The 16,130-nt window shown below is 29.1% G+C and overlaps 1 protein-coding gene and 1 long non-coding RNA gene across 2 annotated transcripts; both read left to right on the forward strand.

Moving 5' to 3' along the window:
• The first annotated feature begins 1,829 nt into the window (after positions 1-1,829).
• Positions 1,830-13,107, forward strand: LOC111696505 (uncharacterized). Its single transcript, XM_023466116.1, has 14 exons — positions 1,830-1,936; positions 2,744-2,837; positions 3,965-4,071; positions 4,126-4,176; positions 7,045-7,105; positions 7,641-7,676; positions 7,924-7,971; positions 8,545-8,602; positions 9,159-9,226; positions 10,552-10,619; positions 10,708-10,760; positions 10,793-10,831; positions 11,084-11,092; positions 13,027-13,107. Exons 1-14 carry the CDS (start codon positions 1,906-1,908, stop codon positions 13,105-13,107), a joined length of 804 nt encoding a protein of 267 aa, XP_023321884.1. The 5' UTR covers positions 1,830-1,905.
• A 490-nt stretch (positions 13,108-13,597) lies between these two features.
• On the forward strand, positions 13,598-14,606 carry LOC111696495 (uncharacterized). The gene is made up of 2 exons (XR_002764098.1): positions 13,598-13,644; positions 14,530-14,606. It is a non-coding gene; the product is annotated as an uncharacterized LOC111696495 (long non-coding RNA).
• The last annotated feature ends 1,524 nt before the right edge of the window (positions 14,607-16,130 follow it).

Genomic DNA, 16,130 nt, shown 5'->3' on the forward strand with positions numbered 1-16,130 from the left:
ATTAAGCTGTCTGTACCTGTACAAAACCATACGAAGATCACTTTATTCTTTAAAGTTTAAATACTATCGAAGTATGAATGATTAAATGCTCAATTAAAACTTCTACAGTAAAACCATTTGTTTAATTAAATGATTACATGGAACTCTTTAAAACTATTTCCCCATATTCATGGCTATTTATTTATTTTCGCAAATACTGAGATGTACGTAAAACAGTATAAAACCCATTGAAAAATTGTCAAGACGACATTTGATAAATTCTTCCGATGTATTCGTTATTAAGGGTTTCACTGTATAATATTCTTTGCTTGTCTGTCTGTCAGTTTGTATTTAATAAAAGTAAAACGACCGAACTAATCGGGCCCAATTTTTTTTGTGGAAACTCGCGTGACCCCAGGAAAGGTTTACGGATGATAAAATTTAAAAAAAAATTGCCTGAAACAAGATTTTTGAAAATTTTAAAAATCTACGAAATTTTTTATATAAAATCAACGAAATTTACTGTTTGTTTTTGTTTTACAATGTATACAAAGAGAACATATTCACAATTGAAATAGAAGATGGGCGCGAAGCGCCCTAAAAGCCTAGTGCTTTATATCTATTATATGAAATTAAAATAAAGACTTTTACTAAAACACAAATGATCCATGTTTTCTTTTGGCCTTTGAATATAATCCTTATGTTTGTTGAAATTCGTCTTGCAGATATTCTAAACTAGAAAAAAATACTTTTAATTGTCTCAGCAAAAATCAATGAGTTGACACTGAAGATAAACTTAGAGACTGAAAAAGGGAAATTGAATTCTTTGTTAATTTAAAGTTAATACCGAATTTAAAAGATATTTCACTTTTATTTTAATGCAAATATATTGGCAATACCCAGTTATTTTTTTGTGCACTACAGAGAAGAACTCGCAAATTTTCTATAAATTTTAAATTTTAGGTTTCAAAATCTGGATGAAATTAGATATTTAAAAATTAGATGTTGTGTCCCTTCAGTCCTTTTAATTAACATTAGATATTTAAAAATTAGATGTTGTGTCCCTACAGTCCTTTTTAATTAACATTAGATATTTAAAAATTAGATGTTGTGTCCTTACAGTCCTTTCAATTAACATTTGATATTTGAAAATTAGATGTTGTGTCCCTACAGTCCTTTCAATTAACATTAGATATTTAAAAATTAGATGTTGTGTCCCTGCATTCCTTTCAATAAAAATTAGATATTTAAGAATTAGATGTTGTGTCCCTGCAGTCCTTTCAATTAACATTAGATATTTAAAAATTAGATGTTGTGTCCCTACAGTCCTTTCAATAAAATTAAACTCGACGTGGGAACATGAATATCAGAATTAAGAATAAATCCTCAAAAAAATGTAGAAGTAATTTCATAAAACTGCTGTAATAAAATCAAAATTGGTCAAAATTGATCCGAAAAAAATTAGAAATCCCATTTCTTTGTGTTTAATTAAAGATGTTTTTACAATCTTTTCAACACAAACGGATTCATTACTCGACCTGAAAATCTCAATTTCAGAAAAAAAATTGTAGTTTTATCTTTAAGAAGTTGTGATAGTTATTTATCACTATAGATTGAAAGATCCATAACTCTAATTGGATAATGAGAAAGATAGAAAGATAGATGTTACCGCCATACTATTTCTATTGGTTTAGAATAGACAACAAACACATGACTGAACCCTGCATGATTGGATCATAATGGACTCGGCATACAGGAATTATTCCATGCGACTTACTTCTTTGTCTTTGTTCCGCAACTCACTTTTTCTCTCTTTTGACCGTTCTGGGTCTGACGTCAATAAACTGGAAAAATAGCACATAAATCAATGTTTTTACCACCATATAATGACGCCTTAAACATATAAAAATATAATTAAGATGGAAAATGATTATCCAAAGAAGACTGTACACAGCAGGTATTATTATTAATAATTAATCAAACCAATGTTGCTTAAAAATTTGACCTCGTATTAAATATCTATAAATAATTATACACATAGATTTATAACAATACAGATAGGACACCCGTACTTTGAAGATTTAGGGGTTTTTCGTTCACAATAACCATGAGGCAGAAGCAGAGCCTGTTCTAACTCCTTTTGGCTTCTGTCTCAGGGTTATTATGAACGAAAAACCCCTAAATCTTGAAAATAGGACATATAGTGTTTTATCTTTATTGTTTCCAACGCCTTGTGCGTGGATATACTAACCTCCAAGGGCGTTTTTATAAAAACGATCGTTTTCTAAAAGTTCAAAACGAGTGGATCATATTTAAAAAGGATCGTTTTTTTCGAAAACTTAACGATCGTTTTTGAAAACGATTGAAAAACAAAGCAAAAAACGATCGTTTCCAAAAATAATCGTTATTCGTTTTCTAAAAGCTCAAAACGAGTGGATCGTATTTAAAAAGGATCATTTTTTTCCGAAAACTAAACGATCTTTTTTGAAAACGATTGAAAATAACAACCCACTTTAAATGAAAGATCGATTGAAATTACGGTTAACTCACTGTAATTTACATTGTTGACAATTAAAAATTACAAAATTCTGCCTCTTCAAATCTACAGAACGAACTGGAACGAAAATATTTTTATATTCTATATTTTCCCACTCAACGTTACAAAAGTAAATTAGTAAATTTAGGCTTAATGAGCAAATATTGACTCTTTATTAATCAAAACAGGAAACTATTTTTTAATTTTAATTGTATTTTTACGATTTAGCTGTTTTAACAATGGTGGGGATGTCCTGTATCGTAGTTATAATTAGAACCCAGGATATAGAATACTTTGATCGGGAGATACTTTCCAGATTGAGGTACTTTGATATTTTCAATACTTTGATATATTGATTCTTTGATACGTTGATACAGTTAAACCCTAAATAAGCCATACATCAATAGAATCACCAAATGTTGTATTCTTCACTTTTTGATAATGGAATGTTGCGCAGATATTTAGTTTTTTAATTAATTGATTATATGGAGCTCTTTAAAACTGTTTCCGCATATTTATGGCTATTTATCTATTTTCGCAAATACTGAGATTTACGTAAAACAGTATTAAACCCATTGAAAAATTGTCAAGATGACATTTGATAAATTCTTCCGATGTATGGCTCATTTAGGGTTTAACTGTAATTTGATACTTGATACATTGATACTTTGATAATTTGATACTTTCATGTTTGATACTTTGACCCATTGATACTTTGATACTTTGATACTTTGACACTTTGATACTTTAATACTTTAATACTTTAATACTTTAATACTTTGATACTTTGATACTTTAATACTTTAATACTTTAATACTTTGATACTTTGATACTTTGATACTTTAATACTTTAATACTTTGCTACTTTGATTCTTAATACCTTGATACTTTTGTTTTTTCTAAACTTTTTTACTTTGATACTTTGATACTTTGATACTGTTATATACTTTGAAACTTAAACATAAACTCCTTGATACTTTGATACTTTGACACTTTGATATTTTGATATTTTGTTACTTTGATACTTAAACATTTGATACTTTGATACTTTGACACTTTGATACTTTGATCCTTTGATAATTTAAGATAATTTGATACTTCAATACTTTGATAATTCAATATTTTAGATACTTTAATATTTTGATACTTTGATACTTTGATACTTTGAAACTTTGATAATTTGATACTTTGAATACCTCAATAATTTAAGATAATTTGATACAATGATACTTTGATACTTTGATACTTTCATATTTTGATACTTTGATACTTTAATATTTTGATACTTTGATACTTTGATACTTTGATACTTTAATATTCTAATACTTTAATATTCTAATACTTTGATATTTAGATACTTTGATACTTGTATTCTTTTATACTTTGATTTGGTACTTTATATCTTGATACTTTTATATTTAACTACTTTAATACTTCGATTTGCTTAGATATCTTCAACCTGACTCTGATGAACCTGCAACGGAAATATCTCCGCCCTGTGATGAAGACGACCTTCAGAATACAGAAGATATCATGGCTAAACTTAGAGCAAAAGGTAAGATTATTTATATCTGTCAATAAAGAAATTATATTAGATTCCTTTTTTCAGATATACTTTCTGTCGATTTTGTGGAAAATCTACCAATAGAAAAATATCAGGGTAAAACTTTTATTTACATCTTTAGTATAGGGTTACCCACAAAGGATGAAGCTTTAGTGACGAACTAAATCATTTAAAGTATGCTGATCGGAAGGTTGGAATAGGCTTTCTACTTCCAACACGAAGTTGGGAAAACCGTCAAACGCCATGAGCCTCCGCTATGCAGACACGAGCCTCCCAGAGTTGCTATGCAGACCGAGCCTCCACTATGTAAACCAAGCCTCCGCTATCCAGACCGTGCCTCCGCTATGCAGGAAACAAGCCTCCGCCCTCCACCATACAGCACAGCTTTTTTAAAATCTTTGTTTATCATTTGTGACGAAAAATTTTAGCTTTTTTTTGACATAGTAGCATAAGAATTTTAGAGTTATTTATTGATTGTGATTGTCATGATTAGAAACATATATGGACGCATAAAGTGGTTTATAAGATTTATATTAAAACTTTAAACATTTCTTACGCAGAAAGGATGATATTTGGAGAAATATTTCTGGAGTAAACTTGGTTTGTTTTGTTGTAATCTTTGATTTAAACAATACCTTTTTTTGAAAAAATTTAAGATTTATATAAATGATACAAATTTTCTAGATTTAATTTGAACTACAAAAAAAGGTATCAAAGATTATAAAAGATGAAATGAAATTCAATTCAATTTGGTTTCTCTAAATATTTTACTTTTCGTATAATAAATGTTTACAGTTTTATATGCCAATTTGCATAATTTCACAAAATCACTTTTGTGGAAATCATGCAAAATTAGCCGTAATTTTGCGAAATCAAAGTTTCGCTAATTACGCATTGTTATAACAAAATTTTGCAAAATTACGTTGTAGAAATTACGTAAAATAATACCGAATAGCTTACAAGTTAAAGTTAAAAGACGTAATTCCAATTCCTACGTTGTTATCTATATTACATGATTAAGCAGTCTTATTTATTAGATTATGATCAATTCATAAATATCCAATCGTCACAATTGTTCTAGATGGTCACTATAAAGTCTAAATTCTTGTGGTTAACCCAGTGTTTGATTGTAAAAAAAAAATAATGAATTATTAAATTCTTTTGCATCAGCCAGCGATTTAAAAGCTTCCGCTCGAGTCATAATTCCCTAGTAAATACCCTACTCCATAAACTGCCCTTGAACCCGTATCTATCCAGGTTCAATTCAGTTTCACTTAGCTATCAATGTCAAAACCCGGACCCAATCTTGTATCAATGTCTCAACTAGAACACGATCTTTAGCTATCAATGCATTAACTAGGATCGACACAATCTTGTAAACTATCAATGTATCTACTAGAACACAATCTTTAGCTATCAATGCATCAACTAGGACACAATCTTGTAAACTATTAATCTTTCAACTAGGACACAATCTTGTAAACTATCAATCTTTCAACTTATAGGACACAATCTTGTAAACTATCAATGTCTCAACTAGGACACAATCTCTTAAACTATCAATGTCAACCAGGAAACAATCTTGAGCTATAAATGTCTCAACTAGAACACGATCTTGAAATATCAATGTCTCAACTAGAATACAATCTTGTAAACTATCAATGTGTCATCTAGGACACGATCTTGTTAACTATCAATGTCTCAACTAGGACACAATCTTGTAAACTATCAATGCCTCAACTTGGACACAATCTTCAACTCATTTGATTTGAACAAGGACATGATTAGTCTTTGCAGTAATCAAGGCGGAGTCTCAATATCAACTACTGTATTTGAGGTTTATATGTCACAAGTTAAAGTTAATAGACATAATTACAATTCCTACGTCGTTATCTATATATATCACATGATTAATACAATTATGTTACATATTTACAGCATAGTTATAAAAGTCGTAATTAAGATGTACGTCATTACATATATAAAATGATTAAGCTAATCATGCTACGTATCCATTTGAAGTGCAGAACAAATGAATAATGGGTTTTACATAGAGGTTTACAAACGTCGATGGTTAATAATATACAACATTGTTCAGATTTACAGAATATTGTGTTACTCGATTTTTATTACATTTAGACCCAGGTTTAAGGCTTTATCTGATATATAGACCCAACTTAAATCAGCTGATGACAGCTTGTGTATCGTGATCGACTGCTGACAGCTCTTAGGCTTGGCTTAAGATTAAAAATTCATAACTGACTTTGGTTAGTATCAGTGGAGAATTAGTATCAATGTTGAGTCTTATTCTAATATGATTTCTCAAATCTGCCAATTCCAACCATGAAAATTAGCCAAATACAATAATTAACAGAGCTGGGAACTTTAGAATGGTGGATATCGGGATTAATGCTTAATCCACTTTTTTTCTTAATCTCCAGATTAAATAATGCTTGTTCTTCTCTCGTTATTAATCTCCAGATTGATTAATCGATCGGGATTAAGGATATCTCATTCTAAAGTGTTCAGCTCTCAGGATAAATAAACTCAACTCTGTGGAAAATTAGTCTTAAAATAAGTCACTCTGAGGCGTAGTAAATTTGAATTTGAACAGGACCTACCCAGTTTGTGCCAGCCTGCCAGATAACAGCGTGTACTGACCTGATCCTATGACCATATTCTGTACAGTAAGTCGCCCTAACAAGACTAACAGACGACAGGGGTAAATTTTCTTGACATAGTCCCATCAGAGGGCTAACCATGACAACTCCCATGGCGCGTTCAGACTTTTTACAGTACCCAGCCTAATCCTAGGCCCTATTTGACCGACTCTACTGGATTAATCCACCGTGAAGTCGGAATGTAACTTAGACATGTGTTTAATTTTACAGATTTTCTAATTCACGGTCTCAGGATAACGCTGTCAAACAAATTATCATTTTAAATGTTACAAAATTTGTTCAGAGGCCTCTTGTCTTCCCTTGTTCTATGAAATAGTAGCTAAACCAATCCAGGGAGTATGCAGGTAATTATTCATCTCATTAAACATTAAAATATGACTGATTTGATCAGGTTTTTCTTTTCAATTATTAAAAAATCCCTTTTTCTATCATTAAGTTGACAAAATATTCTGAGCTGTGTGTTTATAGATAATTAAAAGAACATCAAAAATTTAATCCTGATTGTAATTATTTAATGAAACACACTTCCAATCGTTTTTTCTTGTATTTGTTGTAGCTATCTCAACCATTATAAATAACTAATTACTTCCGACATACTCTAACTTTCTAATTTTTCTGTGACACCATGGATATTTCAAATTCTCCCAGAGGAGCTTGAATTCAATTATATTGTGGTTAGAAAGATTAATGCTTGCTTATAATATCTTTATCTAAAGATTAATTTAACATTTTTTTGATATCCCAGATATTCCGAAATCAAATGTTCCAGAATTGAGATATCAAAGGTTTGAGGGGAGTATTTAGTCACAAAATGGAAGTAAGGATTTTCCAAAAGGCCTGAATCATATTTTTTTCTGTATCTTAAAATGTTTCTTTCAGATCAATGAAACGAATTGGAGGAGTTTGGATCGGCAGGAAAGTAGAAGATCTAAAAATTATAATTTTAATTATGATTTCTTTATAAAATTTTGAAATTGTTATTTTTTATTTCAAACAAAAGATAACAGGGGTGATTTTTAAAATGTTTAGAGAGTACTTTATTTCAAAATACTTTAACTTATTAAACTTTCTAGTAAAGAATTGTAAATAAGTAAAATATGTAAATAATACATAAACAGTTGATTAATTGATTGAAAAATGACCCTCTACTCTCTATCAATAGTTTGCAAGCTTTAGACGGAGATAAATTTGTCTGTATGGATAAAATCAGGAAATTCAATCGATCAATAAAATCAATTAAATAAATCAAATCAATTAGATCAATCAAATCAATAAGATCAATAAGACCAATCAGATCGATAAGATCAACCAAATAAATCAAATCAACCAAAACAATCAAAGAAATCAATTTAATCAAAACAATCAAATCAATGAAGTCAATGAATCAATCAAATAAATCAATTCAATCAAAACAATCAAATCAATGGAATCAATTAGATCAATTAGATCAATTAGATCAATTAGATCAATCAAATCAATCAAATCAATCAAATCAATAAGATCAATCAAATCAATAAGAACAATCAAATAAATCAAAAAATCAAATCAACCAAAACGATCAAATCAATCAAATGAATTAAATCTATTAGATCAATTAGATCAATCAAACTAATCAAATCAATCAAATATATCAATTCAATCAAATCAATCAAATCAATCGAGTCAATAAATTAATCAAATAAATTAGATCAATTGGATCAATTAGATCATTAAAATCAATCAAATCAATCAAATCAATCAAATCAATCAAATCATATTATTCAAATTGAATTGTTTGATGTAGAACGGCTGAAACCTGTATTATTTACTCTTTTGGAATCAATAACGAATGGAGCTTTGAAGTAAGAACATTTAAAATAATATATTTTTTTTTAATTCTTTGTAACGATTTGCATAAGTTTAAGTTGTAAATTTACAAGTGACAAAGGAACATTACACTGGTCTCATGCTGAGCCTCTAATGACAGAGTAACGTATCAACACTTTTGATAATGGATACAATATATTTAGGATATAATGGATACTATCTATATATAGGATATTATGGATACAATATATTTTAGGATATTATGGATACTATGTATTTAGGATATTATGGATTCAATATATTTAGGATATTATGGATATAATATATTTAGGATATTATGGATACAGTATATTTAGGATATTATGGATACAATATATATTTAGGATATTATGGATACAATATATTTAGGAGGTTATGGATACTATACATATTTAGGATATTATGGATACTTTATATATTTAGGATATTATGGATACAATATATTTAGGAGGTTATGGATACTATACATATTTAGGATATTATGGATACAATATATTTAGGATATTATGGATATAATATATTTAGGATATTATGGTTACTATACATATTTAGGATATTATGGATACTATGAACTGTAAAATCTATGCTTATGACCACACGATTAATACATCTCCAAACAGGTATTACATAAAAAAAAGATATAAAAAGCATTTTTTTTTAGAAAAATAAAAAGTGAAGAAAAATTGTTGTGTTAATGGTTATATCAATGGTAAAGAATTTATGTAACAAAATTAACATTAAATTTGAACACTAGATGTCGTCTTTTCAAGATTCAGGGTTTTTTGTGCCCAATAACCCTGAGGAGGAGGTACGCGCTTGCCGCGTTGAATTACAAGACAGAGAGAGAGCTTGATGCGCGGGCTCAGTAACATTTCGTCTAGTACACTTTCGTCTATGTTCACTTTTGTTTAGTTCATTTTCGTCTAGTTCTTTGGTCTACGTAACTTTTAGTAAGTAAAAAGGAGAAAACCCGTGAAAGACAAGAGCTGGATCTGGAAAAGGTACAAGACGCCAACCATTATACAGCATTGAATCTTGGAATCAGTATGACTCTATCCTTAGTGGTGGAGTTTCAACCACAAACAGTGTTGAGAGTTTTAATCGCACATGGAACATCTTGGTTGGGAGCAATCCCAACACCTGGAAAGTGTGTGAGTTATTTCAAAAACAGAAGTCAGAAGAGTCACGCAAAATTTTACTATCGAATTCTGTGGGACAAGATCTGACCAGTAATTCTGGAAGGAAGGAGAGGTCGGCGTCTAGCAGACAGCGAGTAAAGCTAATTGTGGAACAATTCAACACTCTGCCTAATCTTGAATATCTACAACAGATTGCCCATGAGCTGCAGAGAGCTGACAAATAAAAATTATGTAAACAATTATTCAAATCTATGAACAAAATAAATGAATAAAATGTTTTTTAGTTTTTCATAGGTAGTTAATAAAAAAATTTACCTGATTCTTTGTTGTTGCTGATGTTTACCATAGATAGCGTATGAATGAATATGGGAGTGATTAAGTACTTTTGACAACCATTTTTTATGGGACTAGGTTCACATTCTACAAAAGATTGTTACATCTTTCTGTAGACGCACTATAACTTCACGGAACCATCTTATTTAGGCAATGTTACTTACTCCTTTATTAAAGTTACTTAAACCAATTCTGTAGTTTTAGACCAATTTACTTACTAAAAGTTACTTAGACCAATGTTACTTAGACCAAATGTTACTTAGACCAAAGTTACTTAGACAAAATGTTACTTAGACCAAATGTTACTTATACCAAATGTTACTTAGACCAAATGTTACTTATACTAAATGTTACTTAGACCAAATGCTACTTAGACCAAATGTTACTTAGACCAAATCTTACTAGACCAAATGTTATTAGACGAAAGCGTTCATAAAAAAAATATTTTTTTTTAATCTGCTGGTTTTTTTCAGAGGGAAAGGTATTTCTTGGTTTAAGAAGGGAATGGGTTCCAGCAAAGCTGGAGCACTCGACACTCTAGGTAATATATTTCAAACTTTAAAAAATAGTCTATTTCTAAACATTTTAATTTTTTTTTCTGAACGAAACAAAAGTTTGAATTTTTATAGAAAACCATATTCGTTTTAACAAACATGAAAATTCAACAATTGATTACCTGAAGGTATAGTTATATGATATAATCATTATAATCAGGTTGATATAGAAGGAGAAGAATTGAATTCCTTGCCCCAGGAATCAGAAAAAAACATTCATTTTCAAAATACGTCAAAATAAGTTATACTAAAAAAAATAAGAAATAATTGATTTCTCGCCTCAAACCATAATTTGTCTTTTATTCTAATATTTAATGGACATAATAGACCTTTAATAAAATATAAAATAATGCACAAGGTTGCAAAGAATTGATACGAGTGATTAGTTCTTTTTTTATTCTTTTTGTCATCCAAGAAAAATATAAAGTTTTTCTGATTTGTTTGCATTCAGTGGCTTGAGGTAATTAAATCAGTTTAAACTGTTTTTTTAAGTTAATAAGTTGATTTTTTCGATAAACACAAATATTATTACAATTGTGTTGTCCAAAAATGTCTTTCTTCTATTCACAATTGGGAATACGGCCGAATTTTTAATGGCTTTAAAAAACTTAATTTTTATTAGTTAAAACTTGAAAGGGGTGTTATAAGAAAATCTTCAATCATTATTAAGAGTGAAAAATTTAAATCGTTGTCAACATTTTTTAAGGTACTCCTTTTTAAAAAAAACGAAATCAAAATGTTTTGTTTTTCTAAAAATAAACTATAACTTCAGTAAATAATTGATAATTGTTTTTTTCTGAAAGTAGATACTGAATTAAAGCAAATAATAAATATAAGAATTTGTTGTTATTTAATACTTTATTAGAATTAAAGGAATTTTACATACCAAGTATCATCTTATGAGATGAAAATGTTTTTTTACATATTTGTTCCCCAAGGGATGGTTAATTTACGTAACATCCCGCCGTTGGGTCGATAATGTTGAATTTATAATTTTAACATATTTACACGTACTTCACTTTTATCTTTTTAATCTTCAATAAAATATACTAAAAAATTAATCAACTTTTTTATCAGAAATTAAATATTCATATTTGGCTTTATGATACAAATTAAGCGTGATAGATAGCACTGTGTGTATTATTTTGGATAGATATGCACTGTGTGTATTACTTTAGATAGTTTCCTTGATTAACATTTATACTTTAGCCTTATAATTACAAAAAATATAGAAGTTTACTTTAACAGAAACAATTTAGCGATCTAAAGTTATTTTTAACCCTATTCCCGCTGGGGGGGGTCAATTTGACCCCCCCCTGTAGTTTTTTTTACATAACTCAAAAAGTATTGGTCTGAGGCTGTTGAAATTTTCTGACTTTTCTTACATACCCAAAGCCCTCCCTTTAGGCCTAAAACAGGGCTTTAATACTAACTGCCATAGCTGGGAAATTTTTTTTTAATCTATACCTCCTTTCACTCTGGCTGATTTATCCTAGAAAATTGTAAATTATTAATTGATAAGTTTTCATTGAGTCAATTAAATTGACATTAATCATAAAAGGGACTGTACTGTAGAGTAGTTTCAAGTGACTCTTTATTTTAGAGAGGCATGTATATGCACAAGGATGCCCTTTTGTCTGATCCTTAAAGACGGAAATTCCTTATTTTTCTAATTAAACTTTTTTGTGCGTTTGAACTAAAATTTGGAGGAATTAAACTTGCGCCGCTTTCCCAGTAAATAATTTTTGCTTTTAACTGTTGCTCTGAAAGTCGGCCATTTTAAATAACTTTCTAATTTTGGCGGAGTTTTCTTTTAGAAGTGGTGCATTTAAAAAAAGTCAAAAACTATTTTCCAGGATTTAGTTCTCTAGTTTTGACGGTACATTAACCTTCCCTTGAGTTATGTGAGGTCCCACACAAAATTTGGGCCCAATCGGTTCAACCGTTTTGACATTTATCAGTTACTTCTGTTTTAAAATTAATATTTTTCAAATTATATGTTATTTTTGACGATTTTACTTTTGAAATACAATTTTTTTACTTAAAATACGTAATTTTTAGTTCCAAAAACCCGTATTTCAATATATTACCTAATTATTTAACCCTCCATATTTTTATCACCTCTGACTTCCCATCTAATCCCATATATAATCTAAAGTTACAGGAAATTGAAATATCTCAAATAACGTGTATCTTTGTGTAATTATGCAAAATTAAGCTTTAAATAGTTTAATTTACGCAAAATTGGGTCAAATTTACGGGAAATTGAAGTTTTTTATTAAACGTAATTTTCGCGAAATTAAAATGATTTCTTGAACATGTGCACGTGAAAATGCACTTGCGTTGGTATTCAAGTTTTTGATTGTTTAATAAATAATTTCCTCTTGATTGCAGAGTGGAGTTTTGAAGAATGTTGATCAATTAGGAATGGAATTCCATCTTAAAGGGCTTCATAACACCGTTTTATTTATCTAAGAATTGCAAAAAAAATTTCTTCTGCTGACTGAAACAACAGGTGGAATACTACCTTATAACAACTTTACGCTCTTTTTTAAAAATTGTACACAGTAAAATATAATCCTAAAGTTTTCTCTACAATACTACACTTTCCGATCGCGTCAACCATAACAATGTCTGCCCATCCCATCTCTCCCTTTTAAACAAACTAAACCATCTTATGATCTAAGATAAATTTTTTAACTTAATTTGGTTTTAATAATTCCAATTGTTTAGGTTTAAATGGTTACTGCAGATCTTAAAAGACTTGTATAAACTCAAATTCAGGAAAACTATTGATTTTTTATCAAATAATACTTTTTTTTAACATAAAACATTCTTTTTTTAAAACGCCTGATTAAAACACAGCCCCCCCCCTCACCCACAATTACATATTTTACTGAATATCTGATTTTTGGCTAAATATTTCATTATCATTCAGAAAAACAAAAATCATATTTTAAATTTATAGAATTATATCTTTTGAGCCCAATATGACTGTAGGTAAATCAGTAGGTAATTGCTTTAAATTAACTACAAAAAAACAAGCTTTACAATTAGATTCTATCAAATATACTAACATAATACAGGGTATGAGATTTTTTACAGTGATAACCAGATAACAATGGAATAGAAAGACGACATTATAGCAATACTGAAGTGTATTTGATGGTGTTACAAAGCAAATGGTTTCAACAGACACTTATAAAATCACTTATTTTGTGGAATGGGTCTTTTTACACTGCACAATTGATGTGTTTCGTCGTCATTTAACTATTAAGCTTGATTTTAAGAGTCGTTGTACTTTTCCAGAGTTTTCTGGTTATCTTTCTATGGCGAGCTATAACTTCTAAACTTGCATCAATCTAAAATATATATTTTATATTTATAAGATTTATAACTAAGATTAAAGTTGAAGAAACAACCCATGTAGTGTTAAAAATTAAGACTGAGTAAAATATGTAAAGTCGTCTCTAAAGTTTCATTCTATATTTTCCAACTTAGTGGCCTCATTTTTTACATTAAATATAATAAGATTTTTTTTATTTTAAAAAATCCAGCTAGAATCTGTAAACTTATTTATGCAGTTTCACGCTGAAACCAGATCTTTACAAAAGAAGCCTTAGAGAGAAAGTTTTTTGACACAAACTTAAATTCTCTAATTCCTATATCTTTGCAGCACAATGTCTTGGACCTTTGATATTTCAATCTATGGATTTTGTTGATCAAATAGTCTATGTTTAAAATATCAAAGGTTATAGTGATTAAAAAATATGAGTTTGTGGCAAAAATTCGTTTCTATTATCAATGAATCCCTCTGGGGTTTAACTTCTATAAGTTCAAATTTATCTTGTAAATGATGCATTTTTATCATAATTATTACCGCTTTTTTCTTAATAGGTGGTTATTATGCTTACTTTGAAATAGTGTTCATGAAAGATAATGTTTGGAATTATCTTGAAGATAAGGAACAAGAAGAAAAAGAAAATACAGAAGAAAAAGAAGAAACAGAAGAAACTGGAGAAAAAGAAGAAAAAGAAAAAACAGAAGAAAATGAAGAAACAGAAGAAAAAGAAGAAATAGGAGAAAAAGAAGAAACAGAAGAGAAAGAAGTAACAGAAGAGAAAGAAGAACTTAAATTCGAAAAAGTCCCTTTATCACCATTAAAAAGACTAAAATTACATATCGATAAAGATATCAAGCATACAAACAAACTTTACAACTCGTAGATATATTAAGGGGAAATTTAAGTAAATGAATTTGATAAATAATCTTTATTTGTAAAAGAAGATTCTAATGGTCGTCTTTTTGTTAAAATTATCATAAGTCGTCTTTATAATGAAGATTCTTAATGTGCAGTTTGGCTTTTTAACACCTTCACACACAATTCACACCTTTACTTTTGGGAAGATATTTTTTTCATTGGCTCATTCTTTCATCCGAAGAAAACATTTTGCAGAGCATAATATCATGTTGGAACACATTTAAACCGTGAACGTACACAATGTGATGATATATATACAAGTATAAAAATAAACCCTTCTTTACTCCTTCCAATTCCGATTTTAAAACAATTATTTAGATATAAATATAATAAAAATGCCAGATTATACAGATTATATTGCCACCCTTAGTAATTTGCGTCCTGATAAATAATAACAACCAACTACAGGGTGTCCCGTACGGAACAAGACAGTTGGTAATTAATGTTTCCATAACTTGTTAAGTTGTTATAATACCAAAGACAAATATAAGAATATTATATTTTATAGTAAAATATATTTGAGAAAAAGATTTTCTGAATGAAAAAAACTGCATAAAGCCTTTAATAACTATAATATAGTGTATTTACCAACTGTCATGTTTTGTGGGAAAATGTTGGAAATTAGAAGAAGGACAGTTCGCTAAATCTGAATTTTGATTTTGGAACTGTTTTTGAATTTCCGATTTTGAATTTGTAAGAATTGTTTTGTTTTTTATCTGATGCAATCCATATTAAGGAGATTGTAGAGGAAATTAATAAAATTGCATTCCCTTTCCTTTTGTATAGTTTTAGTTTAAACTTTAAACTGTGATTTAATGTTTTCTGTGATTAAATATTTTAAAAATAGGTTTTTGAGCAAAAAAGCCATAACGTTTAGATTAAATAGATAGTCAAGCTGTGTTAATTTGTTATATGTGTAAAAAAGATTTTTAAAAATGGGCTTCAAACCTGAGAATTGAATCTGAGCTGAAAACTTTAGAATGAGATATCCTTAATCCCGATTACTTAATCTGAGTATTCAATGGACACACTTTTCATTTTCTTCATAACCCGTTCTTTCTTGGATATAGTAGCTAGAAAAATCAAAAACCGTTTTTTTTTAATTAGAGAGTTGGCACTTCTGTATATAATCTTAAATGGCGCGCAATTCGCAAAATTTCAAATTTATCGGCTTCATTTACGCGACTCTGATTGGTTGAATTTGGCACACTTTTCAGGATACAAGAACAAGATTAGG

Source organism: Eurytemora carolleeae, unplaced genomic scaffold (genome assembly GCF_000591075.1).
Source record: "Eurytemora carolleeae unplaced genomic scaffold, Eaff_2.0 scaffold199, whole genome shotgun sequence".
Taxonomy (NCBI): Eukaryota; Metazoa; Arthropoda; class Copepoda; order Calanoida; family Temoridae; genus Eurytemora; species Eurytemora carolleeae.

Bases quoted from the DNA above. Each gene is read 5' to 3' on its own strand.
- LOC111696505 (XM_023466116.1), top strand. From the start codon at position 1,906: ATGATTATCCAAAGAAGACTGTACACAGCAG. The intron at 2,838-3,964 runs GTACTTTGATAT...CGATTTGCTTAG, and splicing joins GAGATACTTTCCAGATTGAG to ATATCTTCAACCTGACTCTG. The intron at 4,177-7,044 runs GTAAAACTTTTA...AAATTTGTTCAG, and splicing joins ACCAATAGAAAAATATCAGG to AGGCCTCTTGTCTTCCCTTG.